Below are 16,448 nucleotides of genomic sequence, written 5' to 3' on the forward strand. Positions count from 1 at the left end.
TCTTCAGGGAACTTAAGTGCTGAGATCCTATTTTCTGGGTTTCAAATGGCACCAGTCAAAGAGAAATGACCAAGCTGTCACCTCAGCAAATCAAGAATATGCAATCCAGATTCCCCTGGATATCTCTCCCAGACCTAGGAGGCTAAATTATTCCAGAGTGGCACTTGCAGCACTTAAGAGCTTTGTTGTTTCTGCTCCTAAGGCTGTTTCTGCTGCAAAAGCACTAGCTTTTTAATACACTCCAGTGGAGCCATCAGTGCTGCACTCCTTCAGCAACAGATCAATAGCAAGTGGAAACTTCTCTCACTCTGTCCTAAGTGATTTAGACTAATAAAATGGAAAAGATCAGCGGTCCTGGGTTGTTTCACTACATTGTTCAGATAGAGCAGCACATAAAAAAAACAGCAGAATGAAACTGTAGCAAACCATATTTCACAGCCATTAGAAAATCAACCACATCCATTAGGAACTAGAAAACAAAACAGAAAAGAACTCGGAGACAGACGTTAGGGAACTACTTCATCTCCCATGTAAAGGCTGTCTCTCACAGTCACTCATCTTGCCTTATTTGGGTAGTACCTTGTCATGAATTGGTGTTGAAACCAAGTTCTACAGCTACGATAACACAAAGTACACGCAGCACAGTGAGCAGCGGCAGTACAGGCTGCTTCACTTGAAGCAAAGTGAGTTCTCAAGGGAGCTGACAGCTCCCCTTCACACTGCCAGGTGACACAAACCACTTCTCAGAGCACTCTTGCCTCAAGGAGAAAATGCCACAATGTACAGAGAGAAGGCTTTTCTCTGTAAGCTTTGCACTAATTGCAGTTTCTTGCTGTCCTATGACATTAGCTGTGGAATACCACCATGTCGCAGTGCAAGTGTATCAACATCTGAAAGCTACATTGGGTTGTAATGGCTTTGCACCAATTTCAACTGAAGTAACAGTGAAGTAAGTTACTTAAAGTAACTACTTCACACTATGCAAGTCCCCAAGTCAAAAGCCCAGAATACCTTTTCTAGACTTTCCATAAACAGGAATACTGCCACCATTCCCTCTTCGCAAAGGATGCAGAGAAGAAGGCAGAACTAGACTGACCTATTGCTGAAGAGGCGCAGGCATCAGTGAGGTAGAGGCTACTATTGCATTTGGTCCCAAAGCAGTTTTACCATTTTTTGAAATGCTATCATTACGCATTCACAATGGATTCATACTGTCTTCCTCACTACATTTATATTCGGCTTTAAAAGGTCATCTTTTGCCCAGGCAAATATTTCAAATGCAAAATCAAAAAGATGACTTCAGAAGGCTTCCCTCACTCTTGCTGCAGCCAGAAGTGAAACACAGCAAGCAATACAGATCAATGTAACATTACACTTGAATTTTTAAATTAGATTTCCTGAAGCAGTTGGAAGGACCTTGCATGCAAGAAGAGAGATTCCTAATCAATGTCATTTTTATTAAATAAAGCTTTATTATATTTTATTACTTTCTCTACTCTTAGTCTATTGGAATTAATAATCCTCAGTTTTTAATGAATGAATCCTCAGTTTTTAATGGATTGCTTCCATTGTCCTAATTTTGGCAAACCCCAAGAACCCCAAGACAAATGCCAAGCTCTCCTGTTCAGCTAGGGGATGGGGGGCATCTGGTTGTGAGTTTTGCTACTCCTCCCCTTTGGATCATTTTAGAACTTGATTGTTTTTACAAGAATATGTTTCCCAGTTAACTAACAACATTATAATAAAAAATGATAAAAAGCATGGATTCTAACCACTTTATCCTCCTTTGGGAAAGCATCCAAGGAAGCAGAATAAAAAGAGAAAAGAAAAAAAGAAGAGAAAAAGAACAAAGTAGGCAAGTATTAATAGGCAGATTTCAGAGAAATGCAATTCTAACAAACTCTCTACAAAGAGCTAAAAATGTAAGATTAAAAAAAGAGCTTTAAATAAAAGGATTACACCATTGAATATGTATAAAACATATATCCCACCCAAACACATAGTATGATCAAAGTATGAACAATATAACAAACAATATAGAGGTTACAAATGAATGGAAACTTTCATAGTTTCCATTTCTGTGACTTTCAAGAGAAAATGAAAAATAATTAAAATATGTTCAATTTCTTTCTGAGCAAACGACTTGATACACTCCAATTAATATTATAAGCTAATACAGCAAAGTAAACAAGATTTCACAGACTTGTTCTAATGATACCACCTGCAGGTGATACGATATAATGCAACTACTTAGCTTAAAATATGAATATATCAGCGTTTCACCCATCACACCTACGTGACTTTTTCAGGAAGTTAATTTAACTTAATTCACTCATGAGAACATAGGGATTACGGAAAGCTCACAAAATGAAAATAAAATGGTATTTTTATGAGTCATTTTATTTTGATTTATATTAAATTTCAGAAGCCATTATTCAATTAATTTTCAGACCCCCCCAAAAATGTCAAAATATCATAGACTAGTTCTCTGGCCAATATGGTTATCTGCTGTAGATTTCACAACCGCTTTTTACTCTATTTGTTCAGATACAAAAAGGTGAGCTTCCCATACAAAAGACTGGCATCTCAAGCTCTCTGAAAAAAAAAGTTATCCCATGATAGTTAACAAAGTATTCATACAGTATAACAGTATTTGTAAAATGTTTTATAACAGACCATGGTACTAGATGATGAGCCAAAAATAAACACTGGATATTGGCCTTCCAAATAGAGGGTCTATGAACAGTGTACAAATGAAGAGTCAGTTCCTTGTAACGGGCTGCCTGGGTGGAAGCTATGCCAGGTCAGCCTTCAGTTTTGCGGACACTTATTGCAGCTAACTGCATGCAAGTCAGAGGGAGAAAGATTAATCATCTCACCTGCCTTGAAGTGCGATACTTAGTCCAGATTAATCTGTAGTTTCACTTTTAAATTAAATTAAAAATATACGGGTATTACACTCTCAGTTTGGTAAGAAAGATTCTTTTCCTAACAAGAAGAGGACTGATAAGAGAAATCTAAAAACATACGTGAAAAAGTTTTTTAAAGAGATACAAAATAAGAGTACAATCAGAGCTTCTCAATATGGAGTTTTAACTCAACAAATGGTCTTTTTCTTTCATTCTAGCTGAATGTTTCCTTCACACATCACTCAATACAACCTATACTACATATTCTCTTATTTTAATTAACTCTTTGTTAATCCTGCATCTCCACAATTTTTAAACACATGATTCCCTCTATATCTACCTCAAAAAACTGACGAATGAAATGTTCTAGTAAAATGAAGCATGGAATGACAAACCTACTTAAAATGAAAAAACTATAGTTTGACAATGCCAAGAAGACTTTTTATTAAGAGCATATGTCAGTACACTTACATTGTTTGATCGTAGAGAGACACGACCTCCACATCGAGCACAAAACTTGGTCCGGCAATAAGAGCATAAATGGCCACAACCATCTGCAAACTTTGTTTTATGACAGATTCCACATGTTGGAGCATCATCCTTGTGCTCTCCCTGGTAACGGCGAGCTTCTTCGCCTATCTTTCTTACTTGTTCTTTATAGCTTTCAAATTGCTGATGCAACCTCCTGCATAGATAAGAAAAAAGTTTATATAGCAAGAATGGAAGGAAACACAATTACTGTATATTTCTTTCTTCCAATTTACAACTAAGCCTAATATTCTCGCACATTTCATCTCATAGCAAATACCCACTGCATCTGGAAGACTGCAACAGGATATATGTATTCATATTAGATTTACTTAAAAGATGGTGAGAAAAACATTTCACTTGAACAGAAACTGATACAAATATGCAAACAGGGCCAAAATTGCACAGTGTTATGTAAAAGTGTCTAAAATGTACAAAATAAAAGCTAAAATATAACTGCCTCAAGTTTTAATCATCATTATTTTATTTATACAGCAAGCACAATCAAAAATTATAACCAAGCTTCAGTTAGTTAGGTAATACCGTCTCAGAGAAGAGTGTGTTCTCTACTTGTTGCTATGAGACTCATCCCTCACAACAGTTTCAGATGTAGCATTTAATCTACATCTCCATAGATAACATCAAAAATCCAAGAACATCTAAATAGCTTATTAATAGAAACAGGGAGTCTTGAGTTTAATAAATGATAAGAGTAGGTGTGCTGTCTATAGAAGTCTTGATCATATCCTTCATCTCCACCTGCTTTGAACTACCTACTCCATTAATTAGCCCTGAGATTCAAACCATTTAACCAATGCATGTCTAGTCAGATAATTCTACATTTGTGCAGGGATTTATTTTTTGGTGGTGGACTTGTTTCAAGTTTTGTGATACAAGTAATCAGTGGTAGTAAGTCATATACAACCAACATTTCCTCTAAATACTGTTTTGGTGAGGTGAGTATTTTTACTTTATAATGATAGTCAAGCTTAGAAAATGGTAATTAAAATTTCCAAACAGGGATATGGATCCCATACACATATTCAGTTTGAAAAGGAATATCATTGCTCCTAATTTTATAAATCAATCAACTCTCACACTAAAAATAATGACTTTACTGGGACATCACTCCTCTGAGGACACAGAAATAGTAAGAGGCAAAGCAAGGAAGCCAAGTATTCTATTCTTTCTCGCTACAGACGTGATGTATTATATTTAGTGCTTTATGCTAATGAAAAACTTGGCAAGAGTAGCTATTTTGTTTTGCTTTGCTTTTGTTTTTGCTAACCTGCTCGAGAAATATTTACTAGTCTTGGTGAGACAAGGAAAGTGGGTCAAAAGAATTACAGAAAATACTGAGGAATCTTAGTAGCACATTATTGGATTACATATATGGTTACTTCTTTGGAAGCTACCTACTTAAAATGTATATAAACAACTGAAAATATTCAGGAATGCATATATTAACCAACTAAAGGAATGTATTTAAACAACAGAAAAGTCTATAGGTAAAATTCTTATTTTATCAAATGTCTTCTTCAAAGATGGCACCATGGAAACTAAATTTACTTCTCCTCCAGTGAAGTAAGATACGCAAGCTCTGACTCTACTAATATGACATAGCGAAGATAACAGATAGCACAACATCCATTCCTTTTTTTTTTTTCTATAAGGCAATGTATATCTGGATTTTTTTTGGATCTCATGTGAAGTTCAGAAAGTGTATTGAATACAATAGTATCTTGTCCTTCTGTGTAGACCAAAGGGCAGACAAATGAAATTGAACAAGGCCAAGTGCAAGGTCCTGCACCTGGGGAGGAATAACCCCAGACACCAGTACAGGCTGGGGACCGACCTTCTGGAGGGCAGCTCTGCAGAGAGAGACCTGGGTGTCATGGTGGATGACAAGTTGACCATGAGGCAGCAGTGTGCCCTCGTGGCCAAGAAGGCCAATGGGATCCTGGGGTGCATTAAGAAGAGCGTCTCCAGCAGGTCGAGGGAGGTGATCCTGCCCCTCTACTCAGCCCTGGTGAGGCCACATCTGGAGTATTGTGTCCAGTTCTGGGCTCCACAGTATAAGAGGGATGTGGAGCTGCTGGAGAGAGTTCAGCGCAGGGCCGCAAGGATGATCAGGGGCCTGGAACATCTGCCCTATGAGGAGAGGTTGAGGGAGCTGGGCCTGTTCAGCCTGGAGGGGATCTGATGAGTGTCTATAAGTACCTCAAGGGAGGCAGTGAGGAGGATGGTGCTGGCCTCTTTTCACTGGTGGCCACTGATAGGACTAGAGGTAATGGCCACAAACTGAAACACCAAAAGTTCCACAGGAACTTAAGGAAAACTTTCTTAACAGTGAGGGTGACAGAGCACTGGAATAGGCTGCCCAGAGAGGTTGTGGAGTCTCCTTCTCTGGAGATCTTCAAAACCCGCTTGGACGCAGTCCTGTGCCATGTGCTCTAGGTGACCCTGAATGTGCAGGGGGGTTGGACTAGATGACCGCTAGAGGTCCCTTCCAACCTTAATGATTCTATGATTCTATGATTCTATCATTCAATGTGCTACTAGCTAAGCAAAATTTAACTGAAAACAGAATTTATTTGTTTATAAAAAACCTTACTTACTAATATTAAAATAAAGAAAGAATCCTATCTAATCTGTGTGAAGTTCAACTACTACTGAACCATCTTTCTCACCTGTCTGAGGAAGGTTTGAATATCTGCATATGAAAAAGTTTAATAGTAATTTGACTTTAAAAGTGAGAAATACTGTAGGAGCAGAAGATGGCCAGAGGAAACAAAGCACTGAAAGTGTATTCTTCTTGAAGTTTTTCATACACAACAGAACACAGGTTAACTATAAAATCTAATTCACTATATTTTCACAGAAATGTTAAAGTCTCTTTCCAGGTTTATCATGTAACGTTACTGTGATAAATACAATTCAATTCAGCATTTATCTTTAAAATCTTGACCAGTAGAAAACTACACTTGTTTTTACTGAAACATTAATATTTATGTTTGAAATCAGCATCTTTTACACATTTTGCCAAATCTATTATTTAAAATAGAAAACAGAAAATATTTTAACTAAGAAAATGCTTTTCAACAATATTATTTTGTAAAATCTTTTTATTGTTGACTTTTTGTTGGTAAGGACCAAAATGGAGAGTATATCAAAGCTAACAATCATTCCTGTTATTCGACTTAAATGTCTTTGACTTCAAACCACTAATTTTTGATCCTATGCAAAAGATAAAGCATTCATTTATTTTCTTCTTGAAACCAGAAGGTTAAAAAACCCTGAATCTACCAGCAGCTGTTGCATAAGAAAATGACTCAAAACTGTCAATGATACAAAATTTGAACTCACTAGAAAAACATGCAGCCAGGTATAAATGTAGGAAAAGGTTGAAATACTCCTGAGTTAAATAAAGCTTAAAATTATTTTAAGCTATTCACCTATAGCTAATAAAATAGAAAATATTTTAATAATGCTGTGGAACCAGAAGCTCCTTGTCTTTTTTTTTTCTTTTTTTTTCTCCTTATTCTAGTACATTTCTTGCTTAAAGAATAATAGACAAGTTTCTAACGCTGTAATGTTTCTGTAGAATAAAACATATATACATCGGGTACCTCCAGCAGCACCTTTTTACCAAATTTATGTTTGAAACTTAATCCTCCACCAGAAACACGTGTGCCTCTGCCCTTGGATCCATCCAGATCACTAAGAACATAATCAGAGATTTCAGTACTGCTTCTCCTTGTATTTTACAGTAAAGCTATTTACCAGGCAGGAAAGACCTCTCCACACATTGTATTAAAACAATTCCCCTCTTCATGAAGAAATAGTAACAAAAATATCTATAAAAACAATAGTGTATTTGAGAATTTAGCAGACAGAAGTCAGGATGTTTGAAGAACAGCTTCCCCCAACACCTCCATTGCTGCACTACACTAGTGCAGACCTCACAGCTGTGTCTCTTGGTGAGGGCACCTGGTGCTTCAGCTTGAACAAGACATCTGCTGCTGCGAAAATTCAAGGAGAGGCCGAGCCGCTTGGCAAGGTGCATCCCAGCCCCACTGTGGCGTGACTCCACTTCCGGACTCCAGGCGCCAGCCGTAGTACTTCACTGCACGTGCATGTTAGGTGGTACCAGCACTGGTAGTGCAAAACAGGAAATAATGGACAATACTCACGCCTCCAGTGAAACACGCTTGCTCTACAAGGCATATTAAGGTTATGGATTTTTTTTTCAAGAAAACTTGGTGGGTTGGTTCTTGGTGGGTTCCAAAAAAACTTGGTGGGAACAAGCACTTCACAAAAACACTTCCATAGCTATATGCCAAGGATATACCATATTTTCATTTAAATGTGTGTTATTTCACATGAAAATGTGAAAATGCTGAAAAATACTACAGACATGCAATTCTGCAAAGTTTTACTCATGTCTTCATGGGCTTATTAAAAACCTTAAGTCCTTGAGGATACTCATGTACGTAAGCACCTTGCACACTTTAACACTTCAGAACGTTCATCTGCATCATCATTCAGGCAGTCAATGAATGCTGAGATAATCTGTAATTCTTACTGAGCAGAAAGTAACAAGTCAATCCACAAAGAAATTTCTGTATTTTATACATGTATATTTTTATACATAAAGATTCAAAAGCAACAAAATGGTGCACTTTCTTATGCATGAATTTTCTGCACAGATTTTCTAAAAATGTCAAGGATTTGGGTCACCCATATGCATACTCACATCTTAAATGATTTTTTGCATTATGAAACTTTGTGTCTTAGTTGCTTGAAAATCCAGCAGATGGCACTAAAGGTTGCATTTTCAGTCTGTCTCCCAGCTCAATTTAAACGATTTAATCTCATAATCTTGATCATGAAATATACTATAATACAAATATTATTAAGTCTCATCATGGATCCATCTTACTAGAAAAAGCGCCTTCTCCTAAGTGATACAGCCATAAGAAATCTACTGGCAGCTACGGCATATATGAAAAAAGTTATTTAAAAACGCAGTACTTTCCCCATTCACACATGCCGTATATACACATAATCACAGGGAACTCTTTTGTTTTTCATAAAATCATTGGTACTTTTATCAAATTCTACTCTTACCTCAAATTAAACAACGAAACATAGCTTAAGAATGAAAACTCTACTTCTATGCATTTTCTACGCAAAGGACTCCTTCTTTACTAACATGCTAGCAGAGTTATGAAACCCAAGGAGTTCTAGCATTTTTTGAGTTTAGCGTGTCCGCACAGGCAGTTGTTGGATCTAAAAACTGCAGACAAACTTTAAGCATCCATGTAGAAACTGTGAGCTAAAAGCAGCTTCCTAAATCTTGGAAGTACCTATGTGCCTGGGTGGTTCTGGGGGTACCCATCTTTGCATCCCAGCTTGTGCAGAAGAGCCTACAGAGAGCAAGAAGGCACCTTGGCCTAAGCCCCACCACAAGATGTTAACTAGGAAAAGCGGCCAGGTTGTGACGGGTTCAGGGAACACGTATTTTAAACCAGAAAGCCAGCCCAGGCAACCTCAGCAAGATGTGATTACCTTTCTGAGTAAGGCAAGAGGGGAGTTTGGGGTGAGTCTAGCACATGTTGACTAGAAGAGCAGCTGAAGTTTAATGAAGTCCAAATATACTTGCTTAGTTACTTCACATGTGGTCACATCACATTTAAGTGCGTTATTAAAATCTGTATCCTTATGTATGTAGACAAGCAGGATAGATTCAGGTTGAACGGTAACTAAATAATTCTAACTCCTCCAGTACTCTTCCTGAGTACTTGACATAGAATATTAATGTATTAACATCGCTTGGGCCAGGGTCTTTCTGAATGTTTGGGGTGTGCTTCTGTTTTGAATGTAAGATAACTGCTTTGGTTGCATTGTGAAAATCAAATGACTGTTGAATATATTAATATTGCAAAATATTGTACTTCTAAGTGAAGTTGGATCCTATGTTAATATTCTTCTACTATTGCTATTGTTGTAGTGTCTTTTTTTATTCAATGTGAACTGTCATTTTAAGAGCAGGGTATAGCACTTGTCTCTAAAATACGCTTACAAAAGCCATGCAACACATGGAAATGTGTAAGTTGTCAAAGAGGTACAAATCTGAATTAATCAGCTAATCTTTAGAACAAAAAAAGGCCTTATTTTTGCACGAATAATGCACGCATTAATCAAAGAACCACAAATAAAGCGTTAAAGACTTGTGTATCTTGAAGATGTTGAGTCTTTCCTTCCATGAGCGTATCCTCTGTGCAGTTACCTATTACTAGACTTCTAACTTATATCCAAGTTTACTTACCACCTCTCTAACCCTTCCTGATTCACATTTTCTGCAGGTGTTCTTTCCTATATATTTTTCCTTGTAAGTATATTATGATATCTTAATTATTATTATATAGTACCTACATGATAGCATGTAGTTTATAAGAACAACAAAATTATAGTTGCCTACAAAATCTCAATTTTTACCTGATCTGAAGGTTCCTTCATTCTTCCTGTTCATCCTATACACCATTATGGCTCAACTCTATTATTCCTTCAACTTGGACTTTACCTTCTGCCTGTGACATTTTTCACTTCACCAGGTATCACCTGATCCTGTTTGGCATCACCTCTTTCTTCCTCACATGCTGTTACTAAGGTTTTTTTGTGTGTGTGTGATTTCCACTTCATACCCTTGAAAGACTACATATGTACTTTCAGATATCCAAATCCTTCCTCCATCCCTTCATTAATTATGTTTTCTCCTTATTTTGTGCAGTGTAGCCCTTCTGGCAGAATCTCACAACTGGGACAAATTTCTCCGTTATAACTACAAACTTTTTAGTTGTACCACACTCTCAAAACACTTTGAGTTTATCAGTCTCTATGCTGACATCTTCTCTTTTCTCTGTTTTTTTGGTACCAACACAAATTTGACCATACTTACAAGGCACATGTGTGTTTCTTTACTTCACACATCTCCTCCTGTCCAAACCAAAACATTTGGCCTACATTTCTGATTCACCTTATGGGTGACCTGTACCTCCAGCTCCATAAACTAAAAGAGATCTCCATGTAGTCCCAACAAATCTTAGCCATTGCCTCTCTTGTGACTGCCAACTCTCTGTTAAGCTGCTCTCTGTTATGCCTGCCATAATAGCTATTGTGTTACATTGCATTCACACCTATTTAGAGCTTCAACTCAAAATGCTATATAAGCCTTAAAGATTAATTTTGAAAAATAAATAAAACATAGTTTAACATCTATCTGTCATCAGCTCATACCTCAATTCGTTTTCTTGCCAGTGCAAGCTTGCCCTGCTGGTAGTGTTTGATCAGAATCCTGCAACAAATATCATTTTAAAATTTATTTTACTTCTCTCCTTGTATTCCTCCAATGAGCCCCCTTTTCTACTGCATTAAACATAAGCAGCTTATCTTCACCTTCAAAGACTTCTGTAGCCTATTCCTACCTCACCTATCATTTCTCATTCAGCACTTAGAATTCAACTGACACTTCTGCTGGAAGGCCGGTTTGCCTTATCCATCTGCTAAATTTTCAAACAAGAATCTCTCTGTTTTTCTCCTTGTTGCCCATAACTTGGGAGTATTGTCAACAAAAACATTTCATTACTCTCCTTCAAACTCTCCTGTGCCCTGATGCCTACAAAGACCTGGAAAAAAATCAAGATAGGTCTTTTATTCATCAGGTCAGACCAGAAAGCCTCCCTGTCTGCCTGTATTGTTTTAGTATTACTTGCTTAATGCATACAATGCAAGCTGCCCCTGTGGTAAACACTGACATTTTTTCTTTATCTGTAAAAATCCTCCCTCAGGATGGTTACAATCTATGACAAGGGCTTCCAGGCAATATGGCAATACAAATACCCCACCATTATTTTGAAATTCACAGAGTTGTTTTTTGTGCTTCTTTTTAATCATTTTGTGATTCTAGCCATCTGCTTTCTGAACCTTGAGGCAATATATTCATTCATACTCTTCCCTGTGTCCATGAGGAGCAAAACGTTTTTAATGAATGCTGATATTCTTCTGCATGCACACAATTCTAGGAACCAAGACTAGTATATTCTGGGAACCAGGAGTGCTATAACCATAAAGCATTTCATTATGAGACGCAAGTTCAGAGCTGACCAAGGCCAAGGTATCATTTAGAGATTGCGGACTGGATTTCAGGCCAGGCCAGCCCTGCTAGAAGTAAAAACTTTTGAAATTTAATACATGTTATGCTAGGTCTTAATTCCATTCCCCACGTTGTAATATCTTATTGTGCATGAGTGAACTAGCAGCATCATAACAAGACCACACAGACTAAGAAAACAAGTCACACCTCTTGATAGAAAGTCTCCTTCCTCATCACATCACAGCCAAGGTATAACGGCAAAGCCATGTGGGCTGCTGCTTTATAGACAAAACAGAAAACATTTTACTCACTGTGCTGTTATCTAGTGTCTTTGCATGAATACTAAAGTCACACAGTGATTTTCAAGTTAAAATTTTACTAAGTACAGTTTATTTGCTAGCATATAAATGAGCTCATTAAATAACTTGCATAAAGTGTCATTTTTCAGGTTCCTGGAAGTCTCCTAATGTAGGCTACTGGAAAATTTTATTTTCATGTACGTTGATTGTTTTTATAAAAACAGTCATAGCCCATAAATAGATCTTCTTTTTTACACAGATGAAGAACTGCAAGTCAGAAGTTTGCAATATCTACAATAAGGAATTTACATTCCAACTTCCCACAGTTACTCCCAAGTTTCTCACACATGAGAAATGAGATAGATTAAAAAAAAATAGGAGTAACAGAAATTACATAGTTGAGGAATTTAAAAAAATGTATGTGTTTTGCATTAAAAAGCATTTATATGCTGAAAAGTGTTAAAAGTGCTCCAGTGGCATTAGAATTTTTAATTTTGGAGTAAAAAACAGTAAGTTTCAACAGTGAAGAACTAGTCAGAATCTGAAAGTTTTAACAAGCCAAAGCTTTTGAAACAAGATTGAATGTGAAGGGAAACAGTATCTTTCCATTCAATATCGCTCTATTCTGATGCTATTTCAGGATCTAGAGCCCTTGTACTTTTGGGAACCCATGTGCCCTCCATTGGCTTTGTTAAGGAGGTATAAGTCCTTCCACTTAAATGCAGCTGTGAGGTGAGATATCATAGATATGAAAGACATCAGCCTTTCCTGCAAGGTGGTGAGGGAATTATAAAATATTGAGATCACAAAAGGGTGAAAAGAGGCTCCAAGTAGTTGCATTAGAGAATGAAAGTCTTGTCCAAAGAGGTCACAGCATAGAGTCCAGCATTTTAGACTGGCCATGAGACCTTTTTTTTCAAGAATTCTCTCTAGTAAGCTTCAGCCTGTGATGTAAGTACAAACAAAGTGAGTACTATGTAGGGTACGGCGCTCGGAAGATCTCGCGATGTACGGGAAGAATAGGGAACTAAGGCATATGCCATATTAGGTAAAGAGCAACGCTTATTGGCTATATAGGCATGCTTCCGCCTTTGCTACCTTTATAAGAACCAGCCTGCGTATATTAAACGCCATTTGCAGCATCCTCATATTGGTGTCTGTGCTCTCTGGCCCGGGCACGGGTTGGACGTGCCTGGCCGCCTCGGCGGACGGAGTTGATTGCCGATGTCAGGCAACAGTACTATTGGATTTTAAAATGTTAATGAGTTAAAAGAATAGAAATATGATGATGAAATAAAGTGGCATCTGGGAGCTATCACTCTCTATCTTCCACAGGCCGGAAAAGGAAATAGATAATTCTAGAAAATTATTAGATTAGCGAAGCTAACTAAAATTTGCAAATATACGGACCATGAAATAATTACACTGTCTAAATTTAGCGACAGAAGGTAAGCTTAACTTACTTATACATAATACTGAATAAAGTCTTAGCTGGTAGGTGAGTTTGTACATAGTTGCACAGAAACGCATTATTCATAAACACTTCACACCAGGTCCTCTGTAAACAGCATGCTTTAAGCACTGCAAACAACATTCATAATCCTCAATGCTTTCTTGGCTCGTATCTGAACATCAAATGCAACAAAATTTTCTTTCCTGAAAACAAGGAATTGGCAATGTACAGCATACATTATCTTAACTTTGGTCTCTTGAAACCTGCCTATAACATGCATAATGCCACTGTGCCTTAGGGCAGCAACTGTTTCAGTACTGCACTACAGAAAACACACTGTGTTTCCTAAACACTCATCCCTTCTATTCTTTCTACCATTCTCTTCAACCACAGTGTGCCTACTCAGCTAATAGTTGAACATCACTTACTCATCAACAATCGCAACAGTTGGACTCTTCACTCACTACTACCAACTTCCCAGGCTTCCTGTATCGCACTACAGCCAATTCAGCACTTTGTGAAAACATCAATTAACAGGTATATGAAGGTACATGCACTGGTCAAGCAGAGGACATATATTTCTATGTATTTGCCTTATTCTTGTACTCTTTCCTGAGTAGCCTCAATAGGCCACTCTTCTTGTTGGTTCTCCTCTTAAGATGAGGTATCAGTCTACCCCTAATACAACTGAAGACCCTTCCTTAAGGAAGGGCAATGGAGCTAAACACTACCACTGCCACCCAAAAAACTGGAAAAGAATTGTGAGAGTCAAAGAATGAAAACAACAACAACAACAACAGAGTGGGCTAAGAACAAAGGGGTCAACTGTAAAAACAGCTCATTGCAGGGACATCAAGCAGAGCAACCCCCAAATCACGCACTGCTTCCCAAAGACCTCTACAGAGTTAGCAGACTACTCAAGGGTATTCTGCCCAAAGACACAGCAGGACACAGGAGGTCCCAAGGAGACCAGGATCCCCTCTGTCAGACTTCCTCTTCCTCATACTGTAAATACTGAGTTACACTAGGGCCAGCAGAAGGTGATGAGAAGTTCTCGCTAACCGCCAGTGCTTTGGCCTTTGATTTCGAGCAATAGGAGCATTTTTACACACCTCATACCTCCACAGACAGCCTCAACCTCCTAGTCACCTCGTATAGCCATCACAACTCTGCTGCACACTGAACTTTTCTTTTTAATCGCTTCACCACACAGGATAGCAATTCTAACGCAGACAGGGCAGCAGGAGACCAGCTGGTTTGCTCTCAAGAGTTATTACAAGCTCCAGAGCTCAAAAAGTTGCATGAGTTCACTCACCTGAACTCTGTTAGCAGCCTGAATTTCACTGAAGGTAACCACCTAAAACAGTCATGTAAATACCACTGTGCTAGACTCCTCCACTTACTGAATTGTTAAACAATTGTTAAACTGCATTCAGGATTAAGCATCTACTTAATAACATGGGAGCTATAAATATATTAATCTTTTCAAAGATTCTCCTAACTACCCACACATCGACTTTGTGGAACTAAATGAATTGTCAGCATTCAAAAAAAAAAAAAATTAAGAAAAAACAGCCATGATAACATCAACATTTACACAACTACATACTAAACCAGTCTAGAGAATTGAATGAGGTTAGACAGGACCAAAGGAAAAAAATTGAGTCCCTACAACTGCGTTAATGCTTCTGAATAAAACAAAAGAAGCAGCTGCACAAGGGTAGAAATAAGAAGCCGAGGAAGATGGTGGTAAAGCCACTTACTGCAGCAGCAGTGACAGCTTGAACTGTTCCTGCAACTGAACTGCCAGAAACAAGTGTTTTAAGAAATAAACTGAAGTTTTTCAAGGTATAAACTTAAAATTATTGGCATGTGACTTCAACTGACTGGAATATTTGCCTCTTGGGAAAAAAGGGTAAATCCTATTGAAAAACAAAATTTGCTCACAGTATGTAAGATTTGCTATAGATTTTGCTTTTAGAGGCAAATTTCAGTTCTCTATAATTTGTCAGGTCAACAGTTTCCACAAGTGAGATCCACTGTAAACAAGGAGCTGAGAAATCTTTCCTATGTGCTGCTTAGCAGCATGATCAAACCACAGCAAGGAAGTCATCTTCCTTGGCGATTCTGAAAAACCTTACAATTTAACCTCTGCTAAAATGTGATTACTGACAACTGAGATCAGAGGTCCTCTCTTCTTTCCCCAGCTACTCTTCCATTTTGGAAGCAAAAGTCTATCCACCCAGTAAACAGGATATGCAGAATTAAGCATTTAAGGAAGTTTTAGCCAATTTAAAAATAAAAAATCAAGTCTTATTTTGACATCAGGAGAAGAGTGCTAAAAATATGGTAACCATAGTTAATTTGCCTTATTCTTTCAGTGAAATGTTTTCATTTTATGCTTCCCTTATATAGTGTAACAGATTAACTGTTTTTAGTACTGGTATATGAGGAAAAGCAAAGATTCAAAAGACAGCCAGCTATACAAGCACAAGCTGGGATACTACAAGACATTACACTCCTTTCACACTGAAGTACTCAATTTGCAGATAGAAGTAAAATTTTCATAGAGAGTTGGGTACAAAAAAAACCGAAACCAGAATATGTTAGACACAAATTACTTTATAAAACCTTTCTAAAAATGTCTGCAGGAAACTTACTTAAAGAAAGTTTCATCAGGATACAAAACGAAAGCCAATTAGTCTTCTCTAGCCAAACCAATGGTCTTAATTTGCAATTTTCTTAGAGCAACATGAAACAACACTGTTTGTAAAATAAGTGTTCTTCGACATGTTTGGGAATCAAAAGCGCTGATTAGCTGGTGAGGAGGTAATGATCTATAATACAGACAATGAGCACAAAACCGCTCAGTGAGTTTTTGTTTTGCTGGTACTGAATCACTCTGAACTCACAGCTGTAAATACATGCAGAAAGAATGAATGCAGATACACAATACGATCAGTTTAAAAACAGGTTAAAGCTATTCTATTTAATTTTGGATGAGTTTTACCTTTTATTCTTATTATTATTACTTTAGCAGCTAATATGCAATCTAATATTACAACAGAGAAAATCTGGAATATTTCAGTTGCTCAATCATGTTT

At 37.5% G+C, this 16,448-nt stretch overlaps 1 protein-coding gene across 38 annotated transcripts in view; it reads right to left on the reverse strand.

The window, feature by feature from the left end:
- The window catches only part of RIMS1 (regulating synaptic membrane exocytosis 1), a 304,893-nt gene that overhangs the window by 194,204 nt on the left and 94,241 nt on the right, over window positions 1-16,448 (reverse strand). For 37 of the 38 annotated variants that reach the window (XM_088539857.1, XM_088539900.1, XM_088539901.1 and 34 more), the window contains 2 exons: window positions 3,381-3,594; window positions 1,773-1,784 (listed from right to left, as the gene is read on the reverse strand). In XM_088539857.1, coding sequence (XP_088395983.1) covers window positions 1,773-1,784; window positions 3,381-3,594 — 226 coding nt within the window. The remainder of the gene's footprint in view (window positions 1-1,772; window positions 1,785-3,380; window positions 3,595-16,448) is intronic. The other variant, XM_088539870.1, reaches the window with a different exon arrangement.

Source organism: Tinamus guttatus, unplaced genomic scaffold (genome assembly GCF_059628265.1).
Source record: "Tinamus guttatus ecotype Peru unplaced genomic scaffold, ASM5962826v1 Tinamus_guttatus_pri_ptg000051l, whole genome shotgun sequence".
Taxonomy (NCBI): domain Eukaryota; kingdom Metazoa; phylum Chordata; class Aves; order Tinamiformes; family Tinamidae; genus Tinamus; species Tinamus guttatus.